Genomic DNA, 14075 nt, shown 5'->3' on the forward strand with positions numbered 1-14075 from the left:
AAAGAAAGAATTTCACATGGCTCGTTTCACACCATCATTTCAAATATATCATATTTAGTTATTCCAAATAAAATCTACTATTTATTTTTAGTTTTTTTTTTAATTTTTAAAATAATCAAATTTAACTCATTCAAACATTTATTTCGAATACCTCCATTCAAACTGTCAGAAAAAATTCAAGAACACAAAAACTTGGTGTGTAAAGTGTGTATTGGGTTCTCTGCGTCTCAGACAATTGTAATCGTAGCGTCTCAACTATTTCTTCATGTGAAGATTGCCGCTTGCCTGCCAGCCAACTACAATATCTTTGTCATTGTTATTTCAAAAAAATTCATTTTTATTAATTTCTTTTCTTTTGTTGATTAGACCATTTTCACCTTATTTATCATGGCAAAAGACAAAGAGAGGCAACGGCTGTTCCTATTTATGTGAATAGGAAATGCTAGCAACTTTCTCTTTTTACCTTATGACATGTGTTACTTCTCATACACTTAAAATAATGACATTAATACATAAAAAAAATCACATTTTGTTTTCCAAGTTTACCCTTATTAAATGTATTGTCCTTCAATTTATCCCATTTTTTAACAACGCTCTTACCATATTTAAAAAATTAAAAATTAAAAATTAAAAAAATTTTGTTTTTTTTAAAAAAGAAAATTTCTATTTTTTTAGAGAAAAAAAAGTTTTTTTTTTTGGTTTAAAAAAAAACAATAATGAACTAAAAAAAATCCACAAAAGATATATCCTTTTTTATATAGACAAAAGATGTCCTAAGGAAGTCTGTTTTAGAAGAAAGTTCATTGATTGCATTTTCAAACTATTAATTCGGTTAGTCTCTAATTAATGGACACTTTTGCATCATGGTGATGAACCACAATCCCAACTGAGAAATTTGTCCTTTGATCATAAATATATACAAGAAGTATCAGTACTCTTTGTTCATATTTATTAGTTTGTTTTCAATAAGTTAATTTGGTAGCAGTGTATAATTGACTGTGACTCTGGGATTTATGTTGTAGAAGCCATGCTATTTAATTTCTGACAATGTTAATCTAGAATATTATGTTTGAGACCAGTGGCGGATCCAGCAAATTTTATCTTTGAGGGCAAAATTAAGCTCTAAATATATATGACTACAAATGGCTTTCATTAGTAGCAAAAAAAAAAAACAATATTATCAATCATAATTATAATGTTATTATTAATACAGTCAAATACACTTTTATCAGGTATTGTGTATCAATATTTGGATATTAGTACAAAATTTGAAGTTTGAGAAATTAGATCTCATATTGATCAGGTATTGTGTATCAATATTTGGCTATTAGTTAATTTCTTTATTTTTGCTTTTAAATGACTCTCAAGAACGACCCATTTTGAGGAACTCAATCTGTTGCCCACAAGCTAACTTAGTTGCTTGCTCCTGTATACCTACCTACCTCAGCCCCTTATGTGAGGTATTTTAATCAACGAAACATAAATCAACATAAATTACTAGGCAAGTTCATGGTGGAGAAAAGGCAGTGAGGGCAATGGCCTTCACTGGCCCCTTGCTACTGTTTAAGACCTGTAAATTTTAGAGATATTTAGTCATATATTCATTCTTAGTACTAATGATATAGATAAACTCTACACCATTTAATTTCTATAAATAAATAAAAATCTAAAAAATAACAGCTGACCTTATTGAATTGAATTTTAATTATTAAATTACTTTGATTACTTATTGAGTGTTTTGGGTTTTTTATGAGGTTTTGGGATTGGACTTGTTTTAAGAAATCGATGGTAGTTTTGTAATTTATAAGAAGTTAAAAGCCTACTTGTTATGTTGTAAATGAGTTTTGGGTATGTTTCTAAAGTCTATTTCATATATGTTTTTATTTATTTATAATTTGGGCCCCTAGGGTATAAGAGTCAATCTCCCTAAATTTTATCTATCTTCCACGAGAAGAACAATACAAAGGGAACACCAAAGAATCTAATAAACATATAAAAAGAAAAAAGTCCCAGTTTTTTTAATGGTACCTTCTCATTATAAGAAGAAGGTGGCAATGTCATAAGAAAACTACTAGAAAAAATTATAAGAAAAGTAGAGAAAGAAGAAGAAGAAGAAGAAGAAGATGGCAATGTTAGCAAACACAGATTTAGACAGGATAAATGCAAAGGGTCATGGAGATGAAGAAGGAGCAAACAAACCAAGGTGGTGGAAGAAAGTGTTGGATGTGGAGGAGGCCAAGAAACAGGTCTTGTTTTCATTGCCAATGATTTTTACCAATCTTTTCTACTATTTGATCACTTTGGTGTCAGTCATGTTTGCTGGCCATCTTGGGAAGCTTGAGCTTGCTGGTGCAACCCTTGCCAATTCATGGGCCATTGTCACTGGCTTTGCTTTCATGGTAACTCTCTCTCTCTCTACCCTCTGACCCTTATATACTCAGTATGATTGCAGACCTTTGCGTTTAATTCTTTTCTTGCCTGTTCTTGTTTTAGGTTGGGTTAAGTGGAGCTCTTGAGACGCTTTGTGGACAAAGGTTTGGTGCAAAGTTGTATAAAATGTTGGGGATCTATCTACAAGCCTCTTGCATCATATCTTTCCTATTCTGTTTCATCATATCTATAATCTGGTTCTACACAGAACCTATACTTATTTTACTCCATCAAGATCCTCAAATTTCCAAGTCTGCTGCTGTTTTTATGAAATTTCTGATTCCAGGGTTATTTGCATATGGATTCCTGCAAAACGTCTTGAGATTTCTTCAGGCACAATTCGTTGTCCTGCCATTGGTCTTCTCGTTCGTCCCCCTTGTTATTCATTTCGGCATTGCTTATGGTTTGGTACATTGGACAGCTCTTGGTTACAAGGGAGCTCCACTTGCGGCTTCAATTTCGTTATGGTTATCTGCCCTTTTGTTGGCCATGTATATCATCTGCTCAAAGAAGTTTGAGCATACATGGGAAGGCTTTTCGTTAGAATCGTTCCATTATGTCCTTACTGATTTGAAACTTGCCCTCCCCTCAGCACTAATGGTATGGTAAGTGTCAATGCTTTCATTACTTTTATAAGCATATTATGGAATAAAAATAATATATATTTAAAAAATACAGTATAGTGACCGAATTTTTGGGTTGTAATGTGCCAAGATATTGCCGAATCAAACACATACGTATTTAATTCGCATTTTTTTCCCTTCCGTATTTTACTAACTATGAATGAATGTGAGAGCTCACTTGTTCTAACAAAAATGCAAGATATATATTAAGTAATATCATTTATGAAGTTAATTAAAATATTTAATATCAATTATTCACTAGATAAATAATAGGTAGGACCTAATTCATAATTCAAGTAATTAAATCAGGCTAAGAGATTGTTTAATTACTAAAAATAACCTTTTTTTTTTCTTAAAAAACATTATTGACCCTTTTTAAAATATAAAAATAGTATAGCCGCACGGCTATACTCGCTTTAAACCCTTTTTTTTCCAGATTTTAAAAACAGTACAGCCGCATGGTTTGACACGTGGCGCCTAGGTGCTGGATAGATTTTTTAAATTTTTTTAAAAATAGTATAGCCGAGCGGCTATACTCGCTTTTAACCCCTTTTTTTTTTTTGAAAAAAAAAATGTTCAGAACTGTACAGCCGCAAGGTTTGACACGTGGCGCCTAGGTGCTGGCTGGATCCCTATTATGTATATAAATAGTACAGCCGCCCGGCTATAATAGATTTTTAAATTTTTTTTAAAAATAGTATAGCCGCGCGGCTATACTCGCTTTTAAACCCTTTTTTTTTTTTTTTTTTTTTTAATTTTCAGAACAGTACGGCCGCATGGTTTGACACGTGGCGCCTAGGTGCTGGCTGGATCCCTATTATGTATATAAATAGTACAGCCGCCCGGCTATAATAGATTTTTAAAATTTTTTTTTTGAAATAGTATAGCCGCGCGGCTATACTCGGTTTTAACCCCTTTTTTTTAAAAAAAAATGTTCAGAACAGTACGGCCGCATGGTTTGACACGTGGCGCCTAGGTGCTGGCTGGATCCCTATTGTGTATATAAATAGTATAGCCGCCCGGCTATACTAGATTTTCTTAATTTTTTTTTAAATAGTATAGCCGCGCGGCTGTACCCTGCTAACCTAGCGAATTTTGAAAATATAAAATCAGTTTCTTTACTTTTGATTTTTGTTGCCAACTTCTTTAATTTCATATATGTAATTAATTTATATCTTAGCCTTTTTGAATTACTTGAATTAGTAAGTACTTGAAGTTCAATTTTTTTAAATATATTTGAAGCCCTTGAATTACTTTAATTAAGGTCTTGAAGGGCTTAATGAATACATTTAGAGACCTCGAAGGTTACGTATTATACATGTACGTACGTGTTTTTCATGTTTAACACACGTATACACGCACATATTATGGAATAAAAATAATATATATTTAAAAAATACAGTATAGTGACCGAATTTTTGGGTTGTAATGTGCCAAGATATTGCCGAATCAAACACATACGTATTTAATTCGCATTTTTTTCCCTTCCGTATTTTACTAACTATGAATGAATGTGAGAGCTCACTTGTTCTAACAAAAATGCAAGATATATATTAAGTAATATCATTTATGAAGTTAATTAAAATATTTAATATCAATTATTCACTAGATAAATAATAGGTAGGACCTAATTCATAATTCAAGTAATTAAATCAGGCTAAGAGATTGTTTAATTACTAAAAATAACCTTTTTTTTTTCTTAAAAAACATTATTGACCCTTTTTAAAATATAAAAATAGTATAGCCGCACGGCTATACGCGCTTTAAACCCTTTTTTTTCCAGATTTTAAAAACAGTACAGCCGCATGGTTTGACACGTGGCGCCTAGGTGCTGGCTAGATTTTTTAAATTTTTTTTAAAATAGTATAGCCGAGCGGCTATACTCGCTTTTAACCCCTTTTTTTTTTTGAAAAAAAAAATGTTCAGAACTGTACAGCCGCAAGGTTTGACACGTGGCGCCTAGGTGCTGGCTGGATCCCTATTATGTATATAAATAGTACAGCCGCCCGGCTATAATAGATTTTTAAATTTTTTTTAAAAATAGTATAGCCGCGCGGCTATACTCGCTTTTAAACCCTTTTTTTTTTTTTTTTTTTTTTAATTTTCAGAACAGTACGGCCGCATGGTTTGACACGTGGCGCCTAGGTGCTGGCTGGATCCCTATTATGTATATAAATAGTACAGCCGCCCGGCTATAATAGATTTTTAAAATTTTTTTTTTGAAATAGTATAGCCGCGCGGCTATACTCGGTTTTAACCCCTTTTTTTTAAAAAAAAATGTTCAGAACAGTACGGCCGCATGGTTTGACACGTGGCGCCTAGGTGCTGGCTGGATCCCTATTATGTATATAAATAGTATAGCCGCCCGGCTATACTAGATTTTCTTAATTTTTTTTTAAATAGTATAGCCGCGCGGCTGTACCCTGCTAACCTAGCGAATTTTGAAAATATAAAATCAGTTTCTTTACTTTTGATTTTTGTTGCCAACTTCTTTAATTTCATATATGTAATTAATTTATATCTTAGCCTTTTTGAATTACTTTAATTAGTAAGTACTTGAAGTTCAATTTTTTTAAATATATTTGAAGCCCTTGAATTACTTTAATTAAGGTCTTGAAGGGCTTAATGAATACATTTAGAGACCTCGAAGGTTACGTATTATACATGTACGTACGTGTTTTTCATGTTTAACACACGTATACACGCACATATTATGGAATAAAAATAATATATATTTAAAAAATACAGTATAGTGACCGAATTTTTGGGTTGTAATGTGCCAAGATATTGCCGAATCAAACACATACGTATTTAATTCGCATTTTTTTCCCTTCCGTATTTTACTAACTATGAATGAATGTGAGAGCTCACTTGTTCTAACAAAAATGCAAGATATATATTAAGTAATATCATTTATGAAGTTAATTAAAATATTTAATATCAATTATTCACTAGATAAATAATAGGTAGGACCTAATTCATAATTCAAGTAATTAAATCAGGCTAAGAGATTGTTTAATTACTAAAAATAACCTTTTTTTTTTCTTAAAAAACATTATTGACCCTTTTTAAAATATAAAAATAGTATAGCCGCACGGCTATACGCGCTTTAAACCCTTTTTTTTCCAGATTTTAAAAACAGTACAGCCGCATGGTTTGACACGTGGCGCCTAGGTGCTGGCTAGATTTTTTAAATTTTTTTAAAAATAGTATAGCCGAGCGGCTATACTCGCTTTTAACCCTTTTTTTTTTTTTTGAAAAAAAAAATGTTCAGAACTGTACAGCCGCAAGGTTTGACACGTGGCGCCTAGGTGCTGGCTGGATCCCTATTATGTATATAAATAGTACAGCCGCCCGGCTATAATAGATTTTTAAATTTTTTTTAAAAATAGTATAGCCGCGCGGCTATACTCGCTTTTAAACCCTTTTTTTTTTTTTTTTTTTTTAAAATGTTCAGAACAGTACGGCCGCATGGTTTGACACGTGGCGCCTAGGTGCTGGCTGGATCCCTATTATGTATATAAATAGTACAGCCGCCCGGCTATAATAGATTTTTAAATTTTTTTTTTGAAATAGTATAGCCGCGCGGCTATACTCGGTTTTAACCCCTTTTTTTTTTTAAAAAAATCTTCAGAACAGTACGGCCGCATGGTTTGACACGTGGCGCCTAGGTGCTGGCTGGATCCCTATTATGTATATAAATAGTATAGCCGCCCGGCTATACTAGATTTTCTTAATTTTTTTTTAAATAGTATAGCCGCGCGGCTGTACCCTGCTAACCTAGCGAATTTTGAAAATATAAAATCAGTTTCTTTACTTTTGATTTTTGTTGCCAACTTCTTTAATTTCATATATGTAATTAATTTATATCTTAGCCTTTTTGAATTACTTTAATTAGTAAGTACTTGAAGTTCAATTTTTTTAAATATATTTGAAGCCCTTGAATTACTTTAATTAAGGTCTTGAAGGGCTTAATGAATACATTTAGAGACCTCGAAGGTTACGTATTATACATGTACGTACGTGTTTTTCATGTTTAACACACGTATACACGCACATATTATGGAATAAAAATAATATATATTTAAAAAATACAGTATAGTGACCGAATTTTTGGGTTGTAATGTGCCAAGATATTGCCGAATCAAACACATACGTATTTAATTCGCATTTTTTTCCCTTCCGTATTTTACTAACTATGAATGAATGTGAGAGCTCACTTGTTCTAACAAAAATGCAAGATATATATTAAGTAATATCATTTATGAAGTTAATTAAAATATTTAATATCAATTATTCACTAGATAAATAATAGGTAGGACCTAATTCATAATTCAAGTAATTAAATCAGGCTAAGAGATTGTTTAATTACTAAAAATAACCTTTTTTTTTTCTTAAAAAACATTATTGACCCTTTTTAAAATATAAAAATAGTATAGCCGCACGGCTATACTCGCTTTAAACCCTTTTTTTTTCCAGATTTTAAAAACAGTACAGCCGCATGGTTTGACACGTGGCGCCTAGGTGCTGGCTAGATTTTTTAAATTTTTTTAAAAATAGTATAGCCGAGCGGCTATACTCGCTTTTAACCCCTTTTTTTTTTTGAAAAAAAAAAATGTTCAGAACTGTACAGCCGCAAGGTTTGACACGTGGCGCCTAGGTGCTGGCTGGATCCCTATTATGTATATAAATAGTACAGCCGCCCGGCTATAATAGATTTTTAAAATTTTTTTTTTGAAATAGTATAGCCGCGCGGCTATACTCGGTTTTAACCCCTTTTTTTGTTTTTTTTAAAATGTTCAGAACAGTACGGCCGCATGGTTTGACACGTGGCGCCTAGGTGCTGGCTGGATCCATATTATGTATATAAATAGTATAGCCGCCCGGCTATACTAGATTTTCTTAATTTTTTTTTAAATAGTATAGCCGCGCGGCTGTACCCTGCTAACCTAGCGAATTTTGAAAATATAAAATCAGTTTCTTTACTTTTGATTTTTGTTGCCAACTTCTTTAATTTCATATATGTAATTAATTTATATCTTAGCCTTTTTGAATTACTTTAATTAGTAAGTACTTGAAGTTCAATTTTTTTAAATATATTTGAAGCCCTTGAATTACTTTAATTAAGGTCTTGAAGGGCTTAATGAATACATTTAGAGACCTCGAAGGTTACGTATTATACATGTACGTACGTGTTTTTCATGTTTAACACACGTATACACGCACATATTATGGAATAAAAATAATATATATTTAAAAAATACAGTATAGTGACCGAATTTTTGGGTTGTAATGTGCCAAGATATTGCCGAATCAAACACATACGTATTTAATTCGCATTTTTTTCCCTTCCGTATTTTACTAACTATGAATGAATGTGAGAGCTCACTTGTTCTAACAAAAATGCAAGATATATATTAAGTAATATCATTTATGAAGTTAATTAAAATATTTAATATCAATTATTCACTAGATAAATAATAGGTAGGACCTAATTCATAATTCAAGTAATTAAATCAGGCTAAGAGATTGTTTAATTACTAAAAATAACCTTTTTTTTTTCTTAAAAAACATTATTGACCCTTTTTAAAATATAAAAATAGTATAGCCGCACGGCTATACTCGCTTTAAACCCTTTTTTTTCCAGATTTTAAAAACAGTACAGCCGCATGGTTTGACACGTGGCGCCTAGGTGCTGGCTAGATTTTTTTAAATTTTTTTAAAAATAGTATAGCCGAGCGGCTATACTCGCTTTTAACCCCTTTTTTTTTTTGAAAAAAAAAATGTTCAGAACTGTACAGCCGCAAGGTTTGACACGTGGCGCCTAGGTGCTGGCTGGATCCCTATTATGTATATAAATAGTACAGCCGCCCGGCTATAATAGATTTTTAAATTTTTTTTAAAAATAGTATAGCCGCGCGGCTATACTCGCTTTTAAACCCTTTTTTTTAAATGTTCAGAACAGTACGGCCGCATGGTTTGACACGTGGCGCCTAGGTGCTGGCTGGATCCCTATTATGTATATAAATAGTACAGCCGCCCGGCTATAATAGATTTTAAAAATTTTTTTTTTGAAATAGTATAGCCGGGCGGCTATACTCGGTTTTAACCCCTTTTTTTTTAAAAAAAATGTTCAGAACAGTACGGCCGCATGGTTTGACACGTGGCGCATAGGTGCTGGCTGGATCCCTATTATGTATATAAATAGTATAGCCGCCCGGCGATACTAGATTTTCTTAATTTTTTTTAAATAGTATAGCCGCGCGGCTGTACCCTGCTAACCTAGCGAATTTTGAAAATATAAAATCAGTTTCTTTACTTTTGATTTTTGTTGCCAACTTCTTTAATTTCATATATGTAATTAATTTATATCTTAGCCTTTTTGAATTACTTTAATTAGTAAGTACTTGAAGTTCAATTTTTTTAAATATATTTGAAGCCCATGAATTACTTTAATTAAGGTCTTGAAGGGCTTAATGAATACATTTAGAGACCTCAAAGGTTACGTATTATACATGTACGTACGTGTTTTTCATGTTTAACACACGTATACACGCACATATTATGGAATAAAAATAATATATATTTAAAAAATACGGTATAGTGACCGAATTTTTGGGTTGTAATGTGCCAAGATATTGCCGAATCAAACACATACGTATTTAATTCGCATTTTTTTTCCTTCCGTATTTTACTAACTATGAATGAATGTGAGAGCTCACTTGTTCTAACAAAAATGCAAGATATATATTAAGTAATATCATTTATGAAGTTAATTAAAATATTTAATATCAATTATTCACTAGATAAATAATAGGTAGGACCTAATTCATAATTCAAGTAATTAAATCAGGCTAAGAGATTGTTTAATTACTAAAAATAACCTTTTTTTTTTCTTAAAAAACATTATTGACCCTTTTTAAAATATAAAAATAGTATAGCCGCACGGCTATACTCGCTTTAAACCCTTTTTTTTCCAGATTTTAAAAACAGTACAGCCGCATGGTTTGACACGTGGCGCCTAGGTGCTGGCTAGATTTTTTTAATTTTTTTAAAAATAGTATAGCCGAGCGGCTATACTCGCTTCAAAAAAAAAATGTTCAGAACTGTACAGCCGCAAGGTTTGACACGTGGCGCCTGGGTGCTGGCTGGATCCCTATTATGTATATAAATAGTACAGCCGCCCGGCTATAATAGATTTTTAAATTTTTTTTAAACATAGTATAGCCGCGCGGCTATACTCGCTTTTAAACCCTTTTTTTTTTTTTTTTTTTAAATGTTCAGAACAGTACGGCCGCATGGTTTGACACGTGGCGCCTAGGTGCTGGCTGGATCCCTATTATGTATATAAATAGTACAGCCGCCCGGGTGTAATAGATTTTTAAAATTCTTTTTTGGAAATAGTATAGCCGCGCGGCTATACTCGGTTTTAACCCCTTTTTTTTAAAAAAAAATGTTCAGAACAGTACGGCCGCATGGTTTGACACGGGGCGCCTAGGTGCTGGCTGGATCCCTATTATGTATATAAATAGTACAGCCGCCCGGCTATAATAGATTTTTAAATTTTTTTAAAAAATAGTATAGCCGCGCGGCTATACTCGCTTTTAAACCCTTTTTTTTTTTTTTAAATGTTCAGAACTGTACAGCCGCAAGGTTTGACACGTGGCGCCTAGGTGCTGGCTGGATCCCTATTATGTATATAAATAGTACAGCCGCCCGGCTATAATAGATTTTTAAATTTTTTTTTTTGAAATAGTATAGCCGCGCGGCTATACTCGGTTTTAACCCCTTTTTTTGTTTTTTTTAAAATGTTCAGAACAGTACGGCCGCATGGTTTGACACGTGGCGCCTAGGTGCTGGCTGGATCCCTATTATGTATATAAATAGTATAGCCGCCCGGCTATACTAGATTTTCTTAATTTTTTTTAAATAGTATAGCCGCGCGGCTGTACCCTGCTAACGTAGCGAATTTTGAAAATATAAAATCAGTTTCTTTACTTTTGATTTTTGTTGCCAACTTCTTTAATTTCATATATGTAATTAATTTATATCTTAGCCTTTTTGAATTACTTGAATTAGTAAGTACTTGAAGTTCAATTTTTTTAAATATATTTGAAGCCCTTGAATTACTTTAATTAAGGTCTTGAAGGGCTTAATGAATACATTTAGAGACCTCGAAGGTTACGTATTATACATGTACGTACGTGTTTTTCATGTTTAACACACGTATACACGCACATATTATGGAATAAAAATAATATATATTTAAAAAATACAGTATAGTGACCGAATTTTTGGGTTGTAATGTGCCAAGATATTGCCGAATCAAACACATACGTATTTAATTCGCATTTTTTTCCCTTCCGTATTTTACTAACTATGAATGAATGTGAGAGCTCACTTGTTCTAACAAAAATGCAAGATATATATTAAGTAATATCATTTATGAAGTTAATTAAAATATTTAATATCAATTATTCACTAGATAAATAATAGGTAGGACCTAATTCATAATTCAAGTAATTAAATCAGGCTAAGAGATTGTTTAATTACTAAAAATAACCTTTTTTTTTTCTTAAAAAACATTATTGACCCTTTTTAAAATATAAAAATAGTATAGCCGCACGGCTATACGCGCTTTAAACCCTTTTTTTTCCAGATTTTAAAAACAGTACAGCCGCATGGTTTGACACGTGGCGCCTAGGTGCTGGCTAGATTTTTTAAATTTTTTTTAAAATAGTATAGCCGAGCGGCTATACTCGCTTTTAACCCCTTTTTTTTTTTGAAAAAAAAAATGTTCAGAACTGTACAGCCGCAAGGTTTGACACGTGGCGCCTAGGTGCTGGCTGGATCCCTATTATGTATATAAATAGTACAGCCGCCCGGCTATAATAGATTTTTAAATTTTTTTTAAAAATAGTATAGCCGCGCGGCTATACTCGCTTTTAAACCCTTTTTTTTTTTTTTTTTTTTTTTTTATAAATGTTCAGAACAGTACGGCCGCATGGTTTGACACGTGGCGCCTAGGTGCTGGCTGGATCCCTATTATGTATATAAATAGTACAGCCGCCCGGCTATAATAGATTTTTAAAATTTTTTTTTTGAAATAGTATAGCCGCGCGGCTATACTCGGTTTTAACCCCTTTTTGTTTTTTTTAAAATGTTCAGAACAGTACGGCCGCATGGTTTGACACGTGGCGCCTAGGTGCTGGCTGGATCCCTATTGTGTATATAAATAGTATAGCCGCCCGGCTATACTAGATTTTCTTAATTTTTTTTTAAATAGTATAGCCGCGCGGCTGTACCCTGCTAACCTAGCGAATTTTGAAAATATAAAATCAGTTTCTTTACTTTTGATTTTTGTTGCCAACTTCTTTAATTTCATATATGTAATTAATTTATATCTTAGCCTTTTTGAATTACTTGAATTAGTAAGTACTTGAAGTTCAATTTTTTTAAATATATTTGAAGCCCTTGAATTACTTTAATTAAGGTCTTGAAGGGCTTAATGAATACATTTAGAGACCTCGAAGGTTACGTATTATACATGTACGTACGTGTTTTTCATGTTTAACACACGTATACACGCACATATTATGGAATAAAAATAATATATATTTAAAAAATACAGTATAGTGACCGAATTTTTGGGTTGTAATGTGCCAAGATATTGCCGAATCAAACACATACGTATTTAATTCGCATTTTTTTCCCTTCCGTATTTTACTAACTATGAATGAATGTGAGAGCTCACTTGTTCTAACAAAAATGCAAGATATATATTAAGTAATATCATTTATGAAGTTAATTAAAATATTTAATATCAATTATTCACTAGATAAATAATAGGTAGGACCTAATTCATAATTCAAGTAATTAAATCAGGCTAAGAGATTGTTTAATTACTAAAAATAACCTTTTTTTTTTCTTAAAAAACATTATTGACCCTTTTTAAAATATAAAAATAGTATAGCCGCACGGCTATACGCGCTTTAAACCCTTTTTTTTCCAGATTTTAAAAACAGTACAGCCGCATGGTTTGACACGTGGCGCCTAGGTGCTGGCTAGATTTTTTAAATTTTTTTTAAAATAGTATAGCCGAGCGGCTATACTCGCTTTTAACCCCTTTTTTTTTTTGAAAAAAAAAAATGTTCAGAACTGTACAGCCGCAAGGTTTGACACGTGGCGCCTAGGTGCTGGCTGGATCCCTATTATGTATATAAATAGTACAGCCGCCCGGCTATAATAGATTTTTAAATTTTTTTTTTTGAAATAGTATAGCCGCGCGGCTATACTCGGTTTTAACCCTTTTTTTTGTTTTTTTTAAAATGTTCAGAACAGTACGGCCGCATGGTTTGACACGTGGCGCCTAGGTGCTGGCTGGATCCCTATTGTGTATATAAATAGTATAGCCGCCCGGCTATACTAGATTTTCTTAATTTTTTTTAAATAGTATAGCCGCGCGGCTGTACCCTGCTAACCTAGCGAATTTTGAAAATATAAAATCAGTTTCTTTACTTTTGATTTTTGTTGCCAACTTCTTTAATTTCATATATGTAATTAATTTATATCTTAGCCTTTTTGAATTACTTGAATTAGTAAGTACTTGAAGTTCAATTTTTTTAAATATATTTGAAGCCCTTGAATTACTTTAATTAAGGTCTTGAAGGGCTTAATGAATACATTTAGAGACCTCGAAGGTTACGTATTATACATGTACGTACGTGTTTTTCATGTTTAACACACGTATACACGCACATATTATGGAATAAAAATAATATATATTTAAAAAATACAGTATAGTGACCGAATTTTTGGGTTGTAATGTGCCAAGATATTGCCGAATCAAACACATACGTATTTAATTCGCATTTTTTTCCCTTCCGTATTTTACTAACTATGAATGAATGTGAGAGCTCACTTGTTCTAACAAAAATGCAAGATATATATTAAGTAATATCATTTATGAAGTTAATTAAAATATTTAATATCAATTATTCACTAGATAAATAATAGGTAGGA

The 14075-nt window shown here is 32.2% G+C and overlaps 1 protein-coding gene across 1 annotated transcript in view; it reads left to right on the forward strand.

Moving 5' to 3' along the window:
* The window catches only part of LOC18779829 (protein DETOXIFICATION 18), a 32506-nt gene continuing 20327 nt past the window's right edge, over nt 1897-14075 (forward strand). Inside the window, exons 1-2 of the mRNA XM_007213055.2 lie at nt 1897-2399; nt 2494-3035. Coding sequence (XP_007213117.2) covers nt 2124-2399; nt 2494-3035 — 818 coding nt within the window. The 5' untranslated portion in view covers nt 1897-2123. The remainder of the gene's footprint in view (nt 2400-2493; nt 3036-14075) is intronic.

The sequence above is a fragment of the Prunus persica genome, chromosome G4, assembly GCF_000346465.2.
Source record: "Prunus persica cultivar Lovell chromosome G4, Prunus_persica_NCBIv2, whole genome shotgun sequence".
NCBI classification, from domain to species: domain Eukaryota; kingdom Viridiplantae; phylum Streptophyta; class Magnoliopsida; order Rosales; family Rosaceae; genus Prunus; species Prunus persica.